This window comes from Python bivittatus, unplaced genomic scaffold (assembly GCF_059951505.1).
Source record: "Python bivittatus isolate LINGU-HERP-01145 unplaced genomic scaffold, Pbiv_v1 ctg000200_np1212, whole genome shotgun sequence".
Lineage (NCBI taxonomy): Eukaryota > Metazoa > Chordata > Lepidosauria > Squamata > Pythonidae > Python > Python bivittatus.
Window position 1 is genome coordinate 13,825,697 of NW_028277040.1, and position 19,312 is coordinate 13,845,008.

A 19,312-nucleotide genomic window follows, 5' to 3' on the forward strand; every position below is an offset into this window, starting at 1 on the left:
CATGCTTGATAGATGGCAGACTTTTGGAATAGGATTTAATCTCATAGCGAGTCTTCAGAAGACTGTGCTCTAACTATTGACTGTAATACAGCTGTTGTTCTAAGTTAGGAGGCCTCTGGAAAACTGGGTCAATTCCAGAAACATGACAAGGATTTCTCATTCCCAGCTGTGTGACAATAGTGGTCACTCTAAAAAGAAAATATTGGAGATGAAGGGGTATGTCCAAAATAACACAGGAATAGATTTTTCAGTGAAAGGAACTTGGTTCTGATACCCATCACAAATTTGAGGTCCAAAATTGTCATTGTATATGTGCCTGACTGAGCCATGCTTTGTTTCTGACACTGACTGGTGGATCTCAGCTTCTAGTAAAACAGAATAGATCACACAAGTTCTAAGTGTGCATGCACAGACTAAATTGTATGTAAGGCCTACTAAATGCACGAGGTCCAAATGTGCTTCACTTTGGTTTAAAATGTTACATTTTGCATATACTTTAGTTGACTTCTTTCATCATCTTAACGACTACCAGCTCCTCTGAAATATCTAGACTGGACTCAGAAGTATTGCAGTGGAGTGATATAAGTGGATTTTTCTTCAACCCTGCAATCTTATTTGGCTCCCAGTTCTGCTCTGTAGGATCATTCAAGTCCTAAAGAGCAGGTTTGGGAAGGCCTGTGGGGCAGCAGGGAAGGGACTTTATGCTGCCAGCTGAGTTTGTTCTCCTGACACTACTAGGACATATTTGGCACATCAGTGCCTTCAGGCTGAAAAGCAGCTTTTTTTAAAAAAAAGCTTATACAATTGTTTTAGTTTCATATTGGAGAACTGGGCAGTGTGATAATATAGGCTATATACTATTTTATACTAATTCTCTTCCATCCCTCAATTACCTGGCAATTTTGGTAGCTGCTTTGCCAAGCTTTGATTGAATCATCTTGGTAAAAAGCCAATGAGTTGTCCTAAGCAAATGAAAATGAATTTCCAAATGTCAATTTCATTCACTAGTACAGACATACAATGCCGTGGCTATCTCTCATTAAAGAGCACAGGAAGGCTACTTATTTTCCTCAGCATCTCAGAAATGTGGTTATTACATTTGCAGAGAAAAACGTCCTTTGGCAGAAAGTCAGAGTTCAAGATGACCCCAAGTAAGCCAAAGAAATTAGCTTCTGGCCTGTTTTTTGTTGCTGGTACAAACATAGTTTCATTTAGTTTTAGCTGGGTTCTTCTGCCCCCTAGTGGCTGTTTACCAGCAGATTCCCCCTCCCTCCCCCCAAATTAGGATCTCTATCCTGGGAAATCAGGAAAAAAGGGAAGCAGGAATCATTTTCCAGTTATATCAGCCTCCTTAAAAGAAAATGATACGGTCACACTAATTGCTATTCAGCCTTCTTCATTTATTGAATGCATATGTTCTTTCTGCCTTTAATATGTTAATACATTTTTGAGAGACGGAGACCAGCTTTGTTCTTGTTTTTTGTCTCTTTGCTGCCGCTATTTTTCATTTTATTACTGTTTCAGAAATGAAGATTTTCTACTGCCTTCACCTCACATACTTCATCGGCTTTAGATTTGGAATACAGGAATCAACTAATCATTAGAGATTGGTAGAGCTCATATGAGAGAATTTGCTATTCATTTGTTGTTTTGGTACCTTGGGAAATGTTGACTCCCTTTCCAGAATTAGTATTGCTTGCCGTCTAAGATATTTTATTTTATTTATTTTATTTGAAACATTTATATAGCTGCCCAACTTGTACCAAATTCTGGGCAGCTCACAATCATAAAATAAAACAACATCTATCTACAATAAAAAAATATTGGAGTTGGGCGGCCAATACATTTAAATAAATAAATATTAAATATTAAAACCAAAAATATCAAAACCAGAAGACCTGGCACCGTAGCTAAACTTTCCTGTGCAGCCCACAACAAGTTCATCTCACCCTGTACAAATCTTCCCTTAGCTATGAAAGCTCACTGGGTGTCTTTGGGCTACTTACTATTTCTCCTACACCATGAAGGTGTTGATGTGGAGAAATCAGAAGAAGGATTAGCAGGTATGCAACCTTTAGTTCAGAAGGTAACAGGAGCTGAAAGGTTAGGTAGCTTTCAAACCTGATACTATTTTAAGATGCTGTGAAAACTCTGAAAACCTTGATGTTTATTCCTCTGGTGCTTCTTTTCTTTTTTCTCTTCTTCTTCATCATCCGATTGTTCTAATTTTGAAAACTATGGCATGTGTGCATACATGGGCAAATTAAATAACTGCAATAAGATGTTTTTGGCCTTAGGCACGGGCATTGCTTTCAAAGGAGTATAAAGGTGGTCTATGGCTGGATTCACACGTTGTACTAATCATTGTGGGTTGAACATAATTTGTTGAATAAACCAAACATTGTCTAGATTCACACCGCAATTCCAGCTATAGTTTGCAAAATTCAGTGGCTTGGCTTATAGCCAATTAACTGGTAAAATTCATTATCACATTACATGGTTATAGCCATGAACTTAGATGGCTTTAAAAGAAATTGAGATAAACTCATGGAGGACAGATCTATCAAGAGCTATTGGTCTTGAAAGTCAGAATTACTTCCATTCTGGGGTAGGATGCCTCTTAATATCAGCTGCAGAGATGGGAGAGAGTTCTGTCTCTACTTCCTGCTTATGAGTATCCCAAGGCATTGAGTTGGCCAATGTGAGAAACAAAATGCTGGACTATGATAGGCCTTGGCCAGAACCAGCAGGGCTTTTCTTGTGTTCTTATGTTCTTATACACTAAACCAAAATGAATCAATCAACAATATGGGTTCATGGGTTGTTTGAACCTTGTCTCTGAGTTCTAGCACGACAAGTCAGTATTTGTACAATGCTGTTTAATTATGGTGCTGTGGGGCATGGATAATGTTCATAGCTCTGCTATATTTGCTTTACTGTCACCAACATATTTAAACAAACAAAGCTGATTCATGCTTGAATGGTTAAACGTGTAGCTAAGGTCTTTGTGTTTTTCCATTCTCCACTCCTAAAAGTCAAGAATTTACACACAGCCCCTCTGTCCTTTTGATTCAGCTTAGTGGGATCTTTTACATGCTGTATCTCAAAAGATTTCACTGTTAGGAAATGATTTTTTCCCAAATGTTAGTGCAGTCCTGCATATATGACCAAGGTCTGATGCATGTTGTTTTGGGAAGGCTTCCTTAGCACTTCTCATTTTTCCTATTTTTTTAGTATCAAGCGGGTAAACGAGCAGCTATCAAGGCTCCCACGCTGATTTGGTCCTGCTGCCTGGGCAGACAATAGCATCATAACCACATTGGTATGTGCTTCTCCTGGCTCTAGACTGCAGTTCTGCTCAGTGAATTGCTTGGGATAGCTGTGCTCATGACACCATAAAGAAGCCTTCTGAGTCAGGGACATTTTCCTGTTCTTGTGTTGGAAGCTTTTTCTCTACAGCAGAAATCCAGTACCACTAACATTGTCCTCTGTCCTTTCTCTCTTCTAGACCTAGACGGCGAAGAAATTGCCTGCACTCAGAATAACCAAGTGTATCTGAATAGGGACATCTGGAAACCTTCACCATGCCAGATTTGTGTCTGTGACAATGGAGCCATTCTGTGTGATGAGATTCAGTGTCTTGAAGCACTGGAATGTGAAAACCCACAGGCTCCTCCTGGAGAATGTTGTCCTATGTGTCCAAACACAGCCCGGAATGGATTTGAAGGTTCTATTGGTAAGTTGTTGTTGTTTTTAATAATTTTCAATAGATCAGTTTGGTTTTTTTTAATCCATATATTCAGTGATCATCTGATACTTCTCTAAGTAAAGCATGGCACAAGAGAAGATCACTTGTGCGGTACAACATAATCAGTGATTATGAAAAAAGGTAAGAAACTAAACCAAAGGGCCATATATGGAAATGAACAAATCATTCATTGTGAAACAGTATTAATCCTAAACGAATTCAATTAGAAAGTGGCCCTACCTGTTATAGTTTTGTATTAATTTAAAGCACTCTCTCTCCCACTCACACATTTTGTTTAGAGATGGATGGTTCTATTACTAGTGTGCAAGCTTTACACATATAAAGTTGTTAATTCATTCTGTTTTTGGTTATTTTTAACACATACAAGTTTAATTTGTATGCCTTTTCCCTAAAATGGGTATCTTTTTCACATTTCCTGCCCTTGATGAGCATTTTACATGTACCTCCTCCAAATACATAAACCCTTCTTTTAAAGCCAAAGACTTGCTTCAGAGAAGAACACAGCTTGGAAGACAGCTGAACTCTGATCTGCACAGCAATCAGGGATACCAAAATCAGATTGGTTTGGTTCAAAGTACAAACTGAGTGAAACTTTCCGGTATTCCTAATTTTGGTGTTTTTTTTAACTGAAAACTGTACCAGAACATGCAAGATACTTAAAAATCCAGTAATGGGTAAGCTTTCACTGACACCTAGGTTTAGGAGGTATGGATATGCATATCGAACTAGACTGAATTCTTCAAGCATATCTATGGGACAATATGTGGTATGTGTGAAAATGGTGATAGTGGTTATAAGGAAAGCAATAGTTCAATGACAGTCCCTTATATTGTGCCTGTTCCATCACCAGTTAAAAATCTCATTCATGGGACCTTGAAGAGATGCTGACAATTTCAGGAATACAGAATGGATTGATGGATTCAATATCATGCTTTTTTAAAATAGATGTGCTAGGGCCACATTTCTTTTCTTTTGTTTTAAAGAAACTTTTATTCTTTTTTTAGAAGATTGCACAAAATGAACAGAATGTCAGAATGAAAAAGATAGCCAATAAAAAAGAACCATATACTGTAATACAAAAAAACAATAAATGACAAAATTAAACTAATTAAAAAAATAGAACCCCCCAAAAAACATTTAAAGACCCTAACAGAACTTAACAAATTGCAATACTAAATATCTAATATATACGTTAAACATATAAATGTCACTATTTACAAAAATACTTTTATATATTACCAAAATTACCAAATAATATCACAAAATCTATACCAAAGAAGAATGTATTGTTTCATTCTTGGTTAGTTAAAAATACTGCCTTTTCTAAAATGGATAAATTACACATTTCCCAAAGCCAATCCTTAAGGTCTTGAATAATATCATTTTCCAATTTCTCAATATATATATTTTTTCCATCCACCATGCCCAGTATAACTATAATTCCTCAGAGACAGTCAGATTCCAGAGTTTTGGAATATAATTCTGCATCACATTAACATCTTTAACATTTAGAGATTTCCCCATGAATCTACTTATATACATGGAAATATTATTCCAGACAAATACTAATAGTTCACAAGAGCAAATCATACCAGCCAATGAACTCTCAATATTTTTACATCTCCAATAGAGAAAATCTGATGTACATCCTTTTGAGTCCATTCTTTGGGGGAGAATCAGTAAACTTAAAATACAGTTTTTTGATGGATCAATTTTAGTCTCAAACCCATCAATACCATTTTAATATTTTTAATATTTGCTGCCATTGATAGGGCATTATCAGAGAATCCAATTCTATAGTCCATGCTTGATATATCCCAGTAATGCCAACTTTAAAAAATGTTCTTGAACTTTTGGTAAAGATATGTTGTGAGTCAGGCTTCCAAATTTGTGAATTCATATTCTTCTACCATGCACACAGAGATCAAGATTAATGAATGGGTCAGCTGGGCCTGAGACACTCCTAAGCAAAGTATCCAATGAAATAATGCATGACTAATCCATGCTGATCTTATCTGAAATTTATTGGAAGCAAAACTGTATTTAGATGCAGTGCTAAAGAGCTGTGAAGGTCTGCAACACTGCATTATGTTTCAAACTGTGGATGTAAAATTGTCAGGACTTCTAAATGAACTTTTTCCTGATATAATCCTGGGATAGTAGAGATTCTAGTTAACATTCTGCCTCTTTGGACTCATGTCTCTAGCTAATCTCAGTGTCTGAGAAGTGAGGGCTGCCTCCTGAAACTCAAAAAAGTTGGAAATAACAGTTTGGTTCTAGATTATGACCTTAATGCTGTGTAAGTCACATTTTTGGTCCCAGTTGTGTTATAGCATCAAGTTGCTACTTGGGCATATAATGTATATTTTGGGCAATTGGAGCAGTTTTCAGTTAGTGTCAGGCTAGTTCCCTCCCACCCCCCAGAATAGTAACTCCATTCTGTAGTCACTTTTTATAACACATTTGGATAAGATTGCCAAATTATGGCACTCTTATTTTTCCTTTGATTTTCCTTTATAGCAAAAGCAGCATTATCTTGCTATAAAAATTAGATACCCCCCTGCCCCACCAAATAATAAAATGGAATCTGATGTTGGAAAATTAAGAAGCCAGACAAAAACAGCTAAGAGACTATTTATTTATGGTTAACAGAACACAATAATGTGTCCAGAGGTGCAGGTACAAAACTTTTAATTGAAATCAGAAATACATTTATTGCATGTGACTTAATCCCTATAAAACTCTGCACTATAGAAGGATTTGGATCATAGGGAAAGCACTGCTTGATAATAACCAGCCAGAGTTTCTGGCTCACATATTAGAGTAAATAAACAAGAGATGGAGCAGCAAAGGCTTGTTAGCTGAGCTTGCTGGAAGAAAAAATGAAGTGGGATTGATCAAGCAAAGTACACCATCACACTATTCACTCTTAATAAGCAAAGATTCATTACAGTTTTGGCTTACTGTGACATTGGAGTGCAGCCTATAACAATCCAGTTCGTAATGGTATGTGAGAAAGACCTTGAGAGATAGGGCAAAGAGATGCTGCCTAGGGAACGGTCAGATAAGAGAGGGCATAGCCCGCAGCTGCATAATGGGTGGAAAAAGAGGCTCAGAAGGGACCCTCCCTAACTTCTCAGGCTGTAAAGGAGACGGAAGGAGATTTGTACTTTCAGATTTGCAAGATTCTGTTAATGTAGCCTTACAATAAAGTAGAATTAGCTCATCTAGTTGTGTTTCCTGTCTGGTCCACCTGGGAAGGCTGACAAGTTTCATTCAGTATCCAGCTACCTATGGAGAAGCAATGCCACAACAGTTCTAAAAGATTCTAGTGAAGAAACAACCCTGGCCAATCTATTGGTGGTCAATTGTTCAGGTGAGGAAAAGGAAGGTATTGAGCATCCCACTTCCCCCTTGTGCCCACTATCTGCAGTTCTGTCAGTCTCTGTGGGATAATATGTGCATAGTTGAAGCTGAACTGGTGGACTACAATGACCCAATTCCGTTCTTTGAGGAAATGCTGTTTACAGAGACTATGGGATGAGCCCTCCCAGAGGTGGCTCTCCTTTTAGAGAATGTCTTACACCTTATTATCCAGGCTTCCTGTACTATATTGGGGTCCAAAGGGCCATAAAGACTCAGCTCTTCAGGAATAATTTGGGGACATGTTTAGCCTACCCCCAGGTTTGGCACTGTCACTGTACATTGATGGATTGATTGATGGTTGTTTATATGCTGCATGTTTTTAACACTATGTTTTAGCCTTTTATAAGCTATTTGGAACCTATGGGAATTTAATGGCATGGAAGCTTTAGTAATTTTTTAAAAATTAACATATTTAAATGTTTCCATGATTAATAATGAAAAGTAATATTACTATACATTGAGTACTTTCTTCCAAAATTCATACCATATAGTTCCAGAATTCCTGAAAAGGAAAAAAAAATCTCTTTAACTTTTAAATGGCAGCAAGAGTGATTCATTTCTTCATCTGCCCAGAGGAACAGAAACTGGAATGACCCCTAATTGGAAAAAAAGGAACCTATTGTTGGAGGAACTCTGTGACATTCTTTAAAATTGGAAGCCAGCAAGAACACACATACAGATCCACAATCCTTCCCTATCCATATTTGCTTTGAAGTAAATTCCATCAAATCCAGTGGGGCTTATGCCTAGATACACTGGAATATATTTGTATACATTCCAGTGCATTATGCTTTGTGAAAATGATTTGTCAGTGATGATATTGATTACGAATAAAGGGTGCCGAGCTGGACGCTCTACAGTTGAGCAGTAAGACCAGATATGGCTGCTTTAATAAACAGATGGTACGTGTCTGGAGTGTGTTTAGGTGTTTTTAGGTCAAAGGATGAATATTTATTCAGTAATACAAGTAGGGAAAAATATGTTTGGAAGCTGCAGACTGCATAAGAGCTCTTGAATATATTAATTCATGTCAGCTGTCCCTAACCTGATGCCCTACAGATGTGGTGAGACTACAGCCCTTAGAATTCTGGGAACTGGTATCTCAAAATGTCTCGAAGAGGATTCATATGTTCTGTCTGTATGTGTGTGAATGTAGGTTCAATTTTAGCGTTCCCCCCTAAAAAAAAAGGTATGCATATGTGCTTGAGGAAAAACAGGAGACAATATTTAGAAAATTTTCATTTAATGATTCATACTGCCTAGAAGATTTTTTACTATGTGAAATAAAGACATAAATGCAAAATATTGGTGTTAGATCTAGTCTTAAAAGCCGAGTGCATAATAAATAGATAAGTTGAGAAATCTATTCAAATTTAGCAAGTACGTTCAGTTTATTTACTTTCCAATCTTAATTTTCCCATTTCATTTTAGCATAAGTGTGTAAATTTATTTTTAAATAGTCTGCATTAAAAATGTATGTGCTTTTGATATATGTGTTACAGTATTGATTTTTCTGTCTGTGCTTTTCCCTAATACATTGCTATTTTGTATCATTTTCCCCAAGTATACAGATTTCAGCTGACTTTTCCCTTATACACATTTCTGCATGCATTTTTTTAACTTGCATTTTCAACATTTAAAAACATCACATAAATGTCAGCATTTAAATATGTTTCAATGTGTAAAGAGTGGATTTAATCAGTTTGTGTTAAAATCTGAACGAAGTGAACTTCTCTGCCATCCCAATCCGAAGTAAGACCCAATTAGTTAAATTTATTCCCAGGTAAGTTGTTCAGCAAGGATAGGCAACAAATGCATTTCTAGATGTTGCTGGACTGCAGCTCTAACTTTTTATCTGATCTTTTGCTTCTCTTTGTTCATTCAATCTTATAACTTTGGTGCCAAGTCCCATCCCCAAGATTGCTGCCACCTAAGAATGTCTGTTTTTTCATTCATATCAGTGCCTTGCACTCAACCAGCAATAGCTAGCCAGAGGTGGTCAGAATCTCTCTTCTAGAGAACCAGTTAATACTGGTAAAAAGTTGATCTTAGGAATGCAAGATGAGGTATCTTGTTTTCTGTTCCATATTTGCGTATCTGCACTCCAATAGCAGTTAACATTGAGACAATCTATATATGCCCAATGACAGCATAATAGATCTAGGGGCCTAGAAGCTAACTGATGACTCTTATATCAGTGGCCCATTGGCTATCTGGTTACTCTAAGTATTCTGTAACTACAGTCATTGTCCTATTCCAACAAAAGGTTTTTGGGAGGGGGTTCAAGAGAAATAGGATGTTTCTTTGCCCCTCAGTAATCTTGGTTGAGAGTCCTCAGAGAAGCAAGAAGGTTGGACCAGGATATGACTCAGGGTTTGCCTAAAGGCCCTCTGCCCAGAGAAGTAGTAAGCTGAATGTGGCAGCAAAAGGATAGAGTAGTCACACCAGGTTGTATTGTTTCTTTTCAGTGCTTAGTTCTCTAGTTATATCTTTGCTCTCATTCACTATCCCTCTATTTGTTCAGAGTAATGTTTTCTGGCTTCATGCTGCAAATCTCAGCAGCCACAGTTTCTGAAATCTTTCCATTGTTGCCTTTTTAAAAATTAAAATCCTTTATTCTTTGTTAGTCCAATATTGTGTTTTGTCCTCTCACCATGGACTTCCAAAACGGCTTGGGCTTGGTAACCTGGGTTAAAAAGGGAAAACTGGAGCCAATTATTTAAAATCTTATTCTTGGATAAGGCGGATTTCCTGCTCTGCCCTCTACAGACCGCAGGTGCGTGGGGGTTTCTTCCTTTTCAGAACAGGTCATGGTGACATAACTACTTGCTTGGATAGATCTCTTTCACCTGGGAGGAACAACCTCACCCAGATACCCAAAAACTCAGTAGATGGGATCCCAGAGAGAGGGCAGGTAGGTTTTTTTTTTTTTTTTTTATGTTTGTGACCAAGTATATACCCCAGCTTTCAAATGGCAAATATGTTTAGCTCATAAGATAAGACTCTACAGACATGAAGATCACTGTGTGTAACAATGCTTGGAAATTCCTGTGTTAATCGTTAATTATTTCCTTTTGCTTCCCTTTTTCTAGGTAGAGGACTGAAGGTAAGATTAATTATTATTACTATTTAGTTCTCCTAATCCAAAAAAATATGTATTCTGAATTGGAAGTAGCTGGAGAGCAATACAGCAACTATTTCAAGAACTTCAAGGCTCCAGAAAGAGTCCTCCTCTCATAAACTAATTAATATTAGAAGGCCAAGGTTGTAAACCACGGTTTCTAAGGTTTTCAGACTCTTTGACGTTAAATGGATAACAGGGAATGCTTAGACAGCAGAAGAAAGTGAGGAAAAAACAATGAAGTGACAGATGTGGATTTCTATGGGGCACTATTGCAGCTTGAGGCAAATAGGATGACTATTGCATAAGTGAATCTTTAGCATATCACAAGCTGATTTGAATGGGAAGAAGCTTGACACGTCTTTCTGCTACCTGGTGCTGGTTGGGAACTATAGGCAGGTACGCCCAGTGGATATCAGTGGTTCTTGTTGGGAAAGGCTGAATACATATATTTGGATTTGCCTTTATTCATTTACATGTTGTTTTATTTTATACTTCATTTTAGAACATTTACACTTGTCCTTCCCAACATTTTCTGTGGGCAGACAACAATATCATAGTTAAAGTAATAAAATATACACCAACAACAGCATTGAATATGATACTTCAACAGTGAGCTTTATGGAGGAGAGTGAAAAGCGAGTTCAATTTATTTAATTATTAGAAAAAAATACCAGTAAATAAATACAGAAGCAGAAAAAATAGGGATTATCCAAGGAAGGAAGGAAGGATGGACGGACAACTGCTCGAACGGTATAAGAACAAGTACCAGGTGACTGACCGTGGCAATAGGACTAAAATGACAGGGTGCCATTGGCCTTTTTGCTAAGATCAAATATAATATCTGAGGAGGTCTTTTCCTACCCAGTCATCAATCAATGTCTGGAAAAAGGCTCTTGATGAAAACTTATTCAGGTACTTAAGCCCTAAGTCATGGCAGTACTAACTATATCAATAAATATTCTTGTGAACAGAAAAGTTTTCTTAGGGTGTGCACTCTCTGTGAAGCCTAAGCAGATTGTTGTATTCTTTTTTAAGGCAGGGGGAGACAGAAACCAGAACACCAGAATATGTCAATCCCATTTTGCAACATAGTTTTGTTTGCCCTGAAATCTCTGATCTTAAGTTATGAAATTCCATCTTAGGCCTAAATGGGCCTAGCCTGTGCTTCATCCTGTCTTTAATGCTGAAAACATTTTCTAGCCGTCAGAGAAGACTTTCCACAATCATGTCAGTTTATGCTTCATTGTGAAATGTGAAAAAGCTGAAAAACTATTGCTTGGGATTTTTTAAAAAAATACTATTTTGCTCAGATAAATTTGTCTTCTTACCTTATAGGGTCAAAAAGGAGAACCTGGAGTAGTACCAGTGGTAAGTTTGTGTGTGTGTGTGTGTGCGTGTGTTATGTTACCCTTCACTGACAAGCATTTTGCAGAATGTAATCTGAAAAACTCTTTATTCATTTGGGATGCAGTTAGGCTGTTTTTTCTTTTTTCTTTTTACTGTATATAGTTCTGGGCTCTTTACGGAAAGAATATCTATATAGATATTAGAATAGAATAGATTATATTTTTTTTTTGTTACCTGCCGACTTGTGAGGAACAGACACCAGACCTGGTTATTGCCCTGTGCCATGCATACTGTAGCACATAACACAATTTATCTTGCTCCTCCCCCAGGATATGTCTCTTTCTCTACTATGGGAATCTTTCTCTTAAGGGGACAGAATGGTTTTAGTAGCTGGATTAGTTACTAAACTAGTGTTTGGCACAAGTTTTGTTTGACACTGTGTCTTTTCTATCCAAACCAAGAAATATCTCCAAATAAGACTGATAACTAACTGGGGCTTGCGTGATCTCTTTCTCTCTTTCCTTCGGAGGCTTCCCTGCTGCTTCAGTCAGTCAAAATAAAACAGATCATAAGACCATTCATACATACATCATCACAACATAAATATAATGAAATGCATATCCAAGCAAAAGTCCATAAATTTATAGCCAAAAACATATAATCAGTATAACAATTACATTGCTAGTACCCATTCCTCATCCCAGATAACCACCATTCATTCTAGCCTTTGTAGTGCTAGAAAATACGGTTGGACAATGGTTGGATATTGGTGTTTGGACAGGTGATGTCAAAACTGATTAATGCTTATTTCTTCAAAGGATATGGTAGGTAAATCTGTGAAAGTTTGCTGTCTGCGTAACTCTAGGCAAAACAGAAAACAGACAAGCAGGACAAAAGCACAGTACTGTACTGCTCTTCTGCCTGTTTTTCCCAGCAATTTCAGATATACTTCATTGCATTGTAGGTATCTTGATTAGAAGCCATTGATGGATGTAATCTACATGAAATTATGTAAATAATAATAATAATAACAACAGCATTGGATTTATCTCTGCCCATCTCCCCTAATAGGGGACTCTGGGAGGCTCACATAGTACAGCATCTAACAGTTACAGTTACAATTACAATCACAGTCCTACTGTATTACAATGACATCCTACATCAAATTAAAGCCACTTGGCAGTAGCACTCAATAACATATTATGAGCATAATATATAATTTAACAACATGTTGCATCAAGAAACAATACTTTTCATCTGTCCAGAATCTTCTGCCATTTTACTCCATTGCATGATCAAGCCTTTTAGGGTTATGAGAGACTCACTTCTTCTGTCAATGTTTTTTCTTTTTCTAATGGAATAATTGTCTGCTATAGAGGAAACAGGAAAGGCAAATATCTCAAACTTCCTGCTTTTTGCTGTCTCCGGCTGGGCAAGGATCCAACTTTTGTATGATTAATCCATTCCCAAATAAGTTTGAGCACCAATATAAACAGTATAACCATTTTATAATGCATTTGCCCATAATGTAGGCTACTGAGGCAGGATTCAACTGAGAGTTTTTTTCACACTAGTTTGTTGGGTTTCCACGTTTTAGTTGATGGAAATGCAATGGAGCATATCCATAATTTGTTTCTGATAAGTGTTTTATTGCAAAACAAAACAAAACAAAAACACAAAACCCTGTGTATCCTGTGGTGGATTATGATGATGTACTTCCACATAGTTAACTGTTTGATTCAGTCTCTCTTTCTTCTCTCTTCCCAAATACAGCAATAGTTTTTGAATATGCCTGCAGGTCTTTTTGCACTTTTTTTTCCTTAATATTTAAAATTATTTTTTTTAAAATTATTCATACTCAGAATTTTAGCATTACAAAATTATCCTAGGGTGCTGGTGTCCCTTCCCCAACCGCCTTTCAAATATTTGGTACAACTGCTAAATTATTTTTATCAGTTATGAGACAAGGAAGTAAATGCTATTTCTATTTCAGTTATTGATTTAAAATAGAGTTTGTACTGTATAGGTTTGCTAGGAAGGAAACCTTTTTGAATCAATTGAAGATTTAAGTAATTAATTTTGCATTGCTTATGATACTGCATAGTTAGGAGAGTTTGCCCTCTCCTTACCATTTGTGCTTCCCTTAGGAGATAGAAGGGTTGGTTGGATATGATAGCAATTTCATATGCTGTAGTATCAGATAGATTGGGAAGGGGGAAAAAATAAAGAAGAAGGTAGAGATTTGAGATAAAGACTTCTACATCTCTATTTTTTAAAAGTATTTCTGTCCTTTAAACAGGGCTTCATACTCCACAGAAGAGCAAGTCAGAATTGATTGCCTCTGGCTGAAAATACACCGAACAGGAAGCTACAGCTCTTCTTGTTTGTTTCATAACTGTATCCCAGATGACACATGTTCAGATGTCTCTTGGGAACATTTTCTGCTTATGTTTTGACCCTTAAATGCCTTTATCTTTTTTGAAAAGTAATTTACAAAAAGACTTTTGCTTGAAAGAATTCAGCATACTGACAGTATGCTAAAGATCAGGGGTAGAATGAATCCCAGGATGGACTGAGAAGTGTCAGGACCAACTTCAAGGGCTGGTGTTGCTGGGCATTTGCCAGAGGCCATGGCTTAGTGTGGAGTGGGATTGCTAACCCCTAACTTTTGACCTTCCTTCTTTTTATTACAACTGCCTATTCACCTGTTTTTGCTAATCAAGCAAGTAATGATCAAAGGAAAGAAACAAATAATTTTTGTTTATCTTTGGTGCCTCTTCCAATGTAGCACTTTCCAGAATATTAAAATTCTTCCTAGTTCCCAGAATCCCAGGTGACTTGGCCATTGGGAGTTCTAGGATTATAGGAGTTGAAAACTAGCACATCTAGAGGGCACTGTATTGGGGACTTGGTGTAGGACACAAAAAATAGACCAAGCAAGTGAAAAGCAGGAACATTGAAGAGGAAGACTACTTTGAAAGCATTTTGAGGGAATGAAACTGACACCGATGTGCATCTGTATTTGATATAAATTATCTGCATGTGTTTGAGTAAAGAGCAAATGAAACAGAACAATAGACACTAAATAAATAGACAAATAAATAAAGTCTAGCAATTGCCAGTGTCAGAGGTTTTTCCCTTCCCTTTTTTTTCCTAATGGAAGTTATCAAAGAGAAAAAGATGATATTCTTGCTACAAGCATTACCATGTCCTAGTATGTTATTAAAGTTTATGTCTCCTTTTTTAATAGGTTACAGGTGTAAGAGGACGGCCTGGACAACCTGTAAGTTATCACATCTGGTATTCTTTGTAGAAGCATGAGTAGTTTCCTAGTAGAAAACCATTTTAATGACCGCTTAACTTTTTTTAGTATTATGATAAATGAAGTTTTATGGAGAGATGGGGAATCCATGCTGGCTTGTTTCTTTATACCTAATGCTGAATCTGTGGCTTCTGGGGAACTCTACATTAAAATCCAGCTACATGAAAATAGATCATACTTTATGACAGTGATTTTCCATATCAATGTCTTTGCCAAGGGGCAAATTCTAGGGTACATATCACTTTTTGCAAAGTATGGACAACCTTGTTGGGACCCTCACAACCACCCTTTATGGACTGAGATTAATACCTGAAGTTCTTTTTTGTTATTTCATATAAAAGAGAAAGATTAGCAGCAATGGATAAGCTGCAGGAAAGTCTTATCATTATCAATTTTTTTGCTATTAATTCCCCAATAAGACCCAGAGACTCAAGCGGCTCTTATCACGCAGTTTAAAAACCACTATGGCAATGTGCACCATCAAGGAGAACTCAACAAATCTATACAATTATTATTTAATTTCAAATCTGTGGTATTATCACTATTTTATTAAATGCCCATAACTGTTCTAATCATTGATGTAGGGACCTCCAGGTTCACAAGGACCAAGAGGAGCTCGAGGACCAAAAGGAAGACCGGTGAGTTGGAGAGCATTCTTTCAATAACAGATAAATAGATTGCTATATACTTCCCAGGTGCCTGAGATGAAATGCTTTTGGGACAAAGCTACCTAGGTTTGGCTTCTTTTTGAGAGAAGAGATCTTTAAAGTTTGAGAGCATTCTATAATATTTGATTCATAAATATAAAAGTAGGGTAGCTTCAGGAAAACAGGATAAATACTCACAGTAAATGCACTGCTCTTACCAGACTCCAGGAGATGTACCTGGGTGCCTTTCAGCCCCTCGCTCCTTCCAAATCTCACTCTTGCCCTCTGTGATTCATTTTATCTCCCACACTTTGCATTCTTTCACATACAATGAGTCATATACCTAAACAGTTCTCACATTCCATGGATGGCTAAAAAAAAATCAACCTCTGATAATTAGTCCTCAGAAAGAGACATCTACCATATGAACTATCGCCCCCTGGTTGGAATATATAATACCATATATAGAAATTTAGTCCACTCTGGGTTTTTAAAAAAGGATATCATTTCCATATCCTAAACATATCATTTCCAATCACCAATCCAAACATAAACATATTAACTTTCCAATCACCAATTCAACTTTAAAGTAAGAGCAGTAGTAATGAAACATAACAGTAAACTTAGAGGTATAAACCAGAACAATTCAATAAGCTAAGAACCAACAGAATCAGTATAAATACAAATAGAGATACATTTTGACTGAGCATGGAATGCTCTACATTGTCAGTAATAGTAAAATGTTTCTTTAAAGGGTCCGAACTTAGGGCCACTGTCAAAAAAGTCCTGTTCCTTCTGACTGTATCTTTCTGATTAACTGAATATAGTAGAGAGCCACAAGGGAAAGTCTGAATCCCTGGACAGACCAGTATGAAATGAGGCACTCCTTTCAATTTTTAGGCTCCAAACCACTTAGAACTTTAAGGGTAAATGCCAATACCATGAAAGCAGGCAGGAGAAAATAGGTACCATTTATTCCTTCACAAGTCATGTTCAGGCAATACAAATAAGTGTAGACCCTGCCACCTGAGTAGTGGCAAGCAGCCCCTCCCTTCCATTAACTGCTGTGGTGTCAGTGAAGATATGGTCAGTCATATGCATATTGTACTGTATAGATCTTTCCATGTACAGTTACTCATGTGAAGGCTTCCACGTAATCCTGCTCGCTCTGTCTGTCTGTCTGTCTGTCTGTCTGTCTGTCTGTCTGTCTATCTATCTATCTATCTATCTATCTATCTATCTATCTATCTATCTATCTATCTATCTATCTATCGGCTTATCCCCGTCCATCTCCCCGCTATGGGGGACTCTGGGCGGTTTACATCAAATTAAAACAAATAAATACATAATTAAAATTTGTAAAAAGACAAACACAGTATATACAGACATCTATAGTGAAGACACGATATACTCCCCGCTGAGGTAAGTCACCCTGTACATAGGAAAGACCACATCTTTACTGATGTCACCAACATGGCTTGTGGGGAAGGTCTGGTTATCACTGCTTGCATGGTAACTTAAAAATCTCTCTTTCTTCCCTGAATAAGAACAGAATGAGTATAACATGGCCCCATCTAGTTAAAGTAGTCAGAATTCCAGGTGTTGAATGCCACAGTATTGGATTCTGGGTGCCATCTCCAAGGACAGTCCCAGATGTGATCCAGTCCTTTAGCTGCAGTATGAAACATGGAGATTGGGAGAAGTCTTCAGCAAACCTATGGTTAGGAAGGAGCTTGTAGTACTTGCAAAAAGGGAGTGGATAAGTGAGAGTGTTTAATTAGGAAACAAGGGTATGTAGAAGAGAAAATTTTAACAACTGTAGCTTTTCAGGTAAGTCATACCTACTGAAATTCCCATTTCGGTAGAAGCCCTGTCATACTTGATATCAAGCCCAACTACATCTTTTTCATTAAGATGAGGAGTTGACAGAGAAGTTGAGAAGTATCAGAATGTCAGATAGGAGCTACTGAAGCTTACTAGGTGCTGAAGAGATGCAGGAAAGGTGACACGGGGCCACGGCTCTATCACGGATAGTCATCTATAGCACCACAGTGCGTTGGAGAATGCAGCAGCTGTGCCTGAGCTGATAACCCAAGTTAGATTTGCTGGATTTTTAGCAGAAATAGGCAATTCAATCCAACCCACCTTGGACAATAGTGCATAATATCTGGAAGGTACCAGCTTGCTAACTCTTGATCTAGTTTTTTAAAGCCGCATTAGAAGCTGATATATTTAAGGAAATATATCAGTTTTGGTTGCATAGTAATGTGGTAATAATTGTCATTGCTTCTAAGGGACCAATGAGAATTACAAGACAGTGTATAAATGTATGTGTGTGTGTGCTGAATTAACTGATATCAATGAATAATCCAGTGACTTGACCGTATGCTTTAGCACTGCTGAAATGTTTCTGAAATATATTTAGGTATTGAGTAGGGAAGTAGTGCAAGAGTAAGTGGGTTAAAGTGCCATCTAGTGGCCCTCCACAGCAAATACTTGTTTATAAGTTGCCTTGAATTGTGGGAGTAAGTGACAGAAGAGACCTGTATGGCCTACCTTTAGGTAACTGATTTTTCAGCTCTTGACCTGTTTCTCAAATAATTGAGCAAATATGTTTGCAAATAATGCTTTTTAAAAATAGTGTCATTTTTCGTTTCGGTTGTATTGTTGATGTTCTTAGAATTATGATTAAGTATTTTTTGTGGGTAGGTATCTCTACTTTTATCCCTTTACTGTGGTGTATCATTTTATACTAATAGTATAATATGCACCAATAAACTAATGTAATACCAATATATAAAGAAGTAGCATATAAGCCTTTAACATGCACCCATAAATGTATCTATGATATAAATCTATAGAATGGAATGGTCCCATCTCCAATTTACATAAATTCAAACATCTGACATTTTGATATAAAAAAGATGAAAATTCTTACTTGATATTTTAATTAAATAATCATATTACTGAAGGTTTAAAAACTCTTGTTGCATTACCTGCAAAGCTGATGTTAGAGACAATGATACATACCAGTTAAGAAGATAACAGATAAATGATATTTATAATTACATGCAAAGTTTTTTAAAAAGCAAAAATGAATGAAAATCGGAACTCTTAGACCCAGCTTTTACTTGGGCAGTATAATCCAAACCTTTCCACTCAACCTTAACTTGAATGAGAACATGGGGGAGCCTTCACTGCATTGGCTGGGTGGCTCATATGCTTCAATAGGCCAACTCAAACCTCTGGTGTGGTGGGTCCAACATGGAAAATTTCAGGAAGAGGTAGTATGACTTTTAAAGCTACTGGATCTTAAATCTCCCAGTTTCCCTGAGAGAGACCTGGATGAGTTCCCTCACATTAGCTTAGTTAAAAGCCTGGTAAAGCTGTTGCCTATCCCACCCCGACTAGCTCGAAGCCAGTCTTTTTTGGAAGTGATAGACACCCTGCCATGACAGCACACCTTTCCTGACCTCCCATGGAGATCCCTTAATCTGCCAGCTTTTACAAAATAGTTCTATAAAAGCCAGGATAATCTTTTTTTCCCTCTGACATTTGCATGGGTATTAGGAATAAGTTCTTAAGCAGCCCTTAGTTATTTTTCTCTTGACCTCCTTTACTCAGCCATCAACTTCATTCATTTGCTTTCAAAGCAGTAGAGTGGTGCATAAATGGAC

General features: G+C 37.1%; 1 protein-coding gene across 1 annotated transcript in view; it reads left to right on the forward strand.

Annotated features, from left to right (window-relative positions):
- Nucleotides 1–19,312, forward strand: part of COL5A2 (collagen type V alpha 2 chain) — a 155,860-nt gene that overhangs the window by 70,718 nt on the left and 65,830 nt on the right. Inside the window, exons 2-6 of the mRNA XM_088135723.1 lie at nt 3,509–3,736; nt 10,288–10,301; nt 11,655–11,687; nt 14,917–14,949; nt 15,573–15,626. Coding sequence (XP_087991849.1) covers nt 3,509–3,736; nt 10,288–10,301; nt 11,655–11,687; nt 14,917–14,949; nt 15,573–15,626 — 362 coding nt within the window. The remainder of the gene's footprint in view (nt 1–3,508; nt 3,737–10,287; nt 10,302–11,654; nt 11,688–14,916; nt 14,950–15,572; nt 15,627–19,312) is intronic.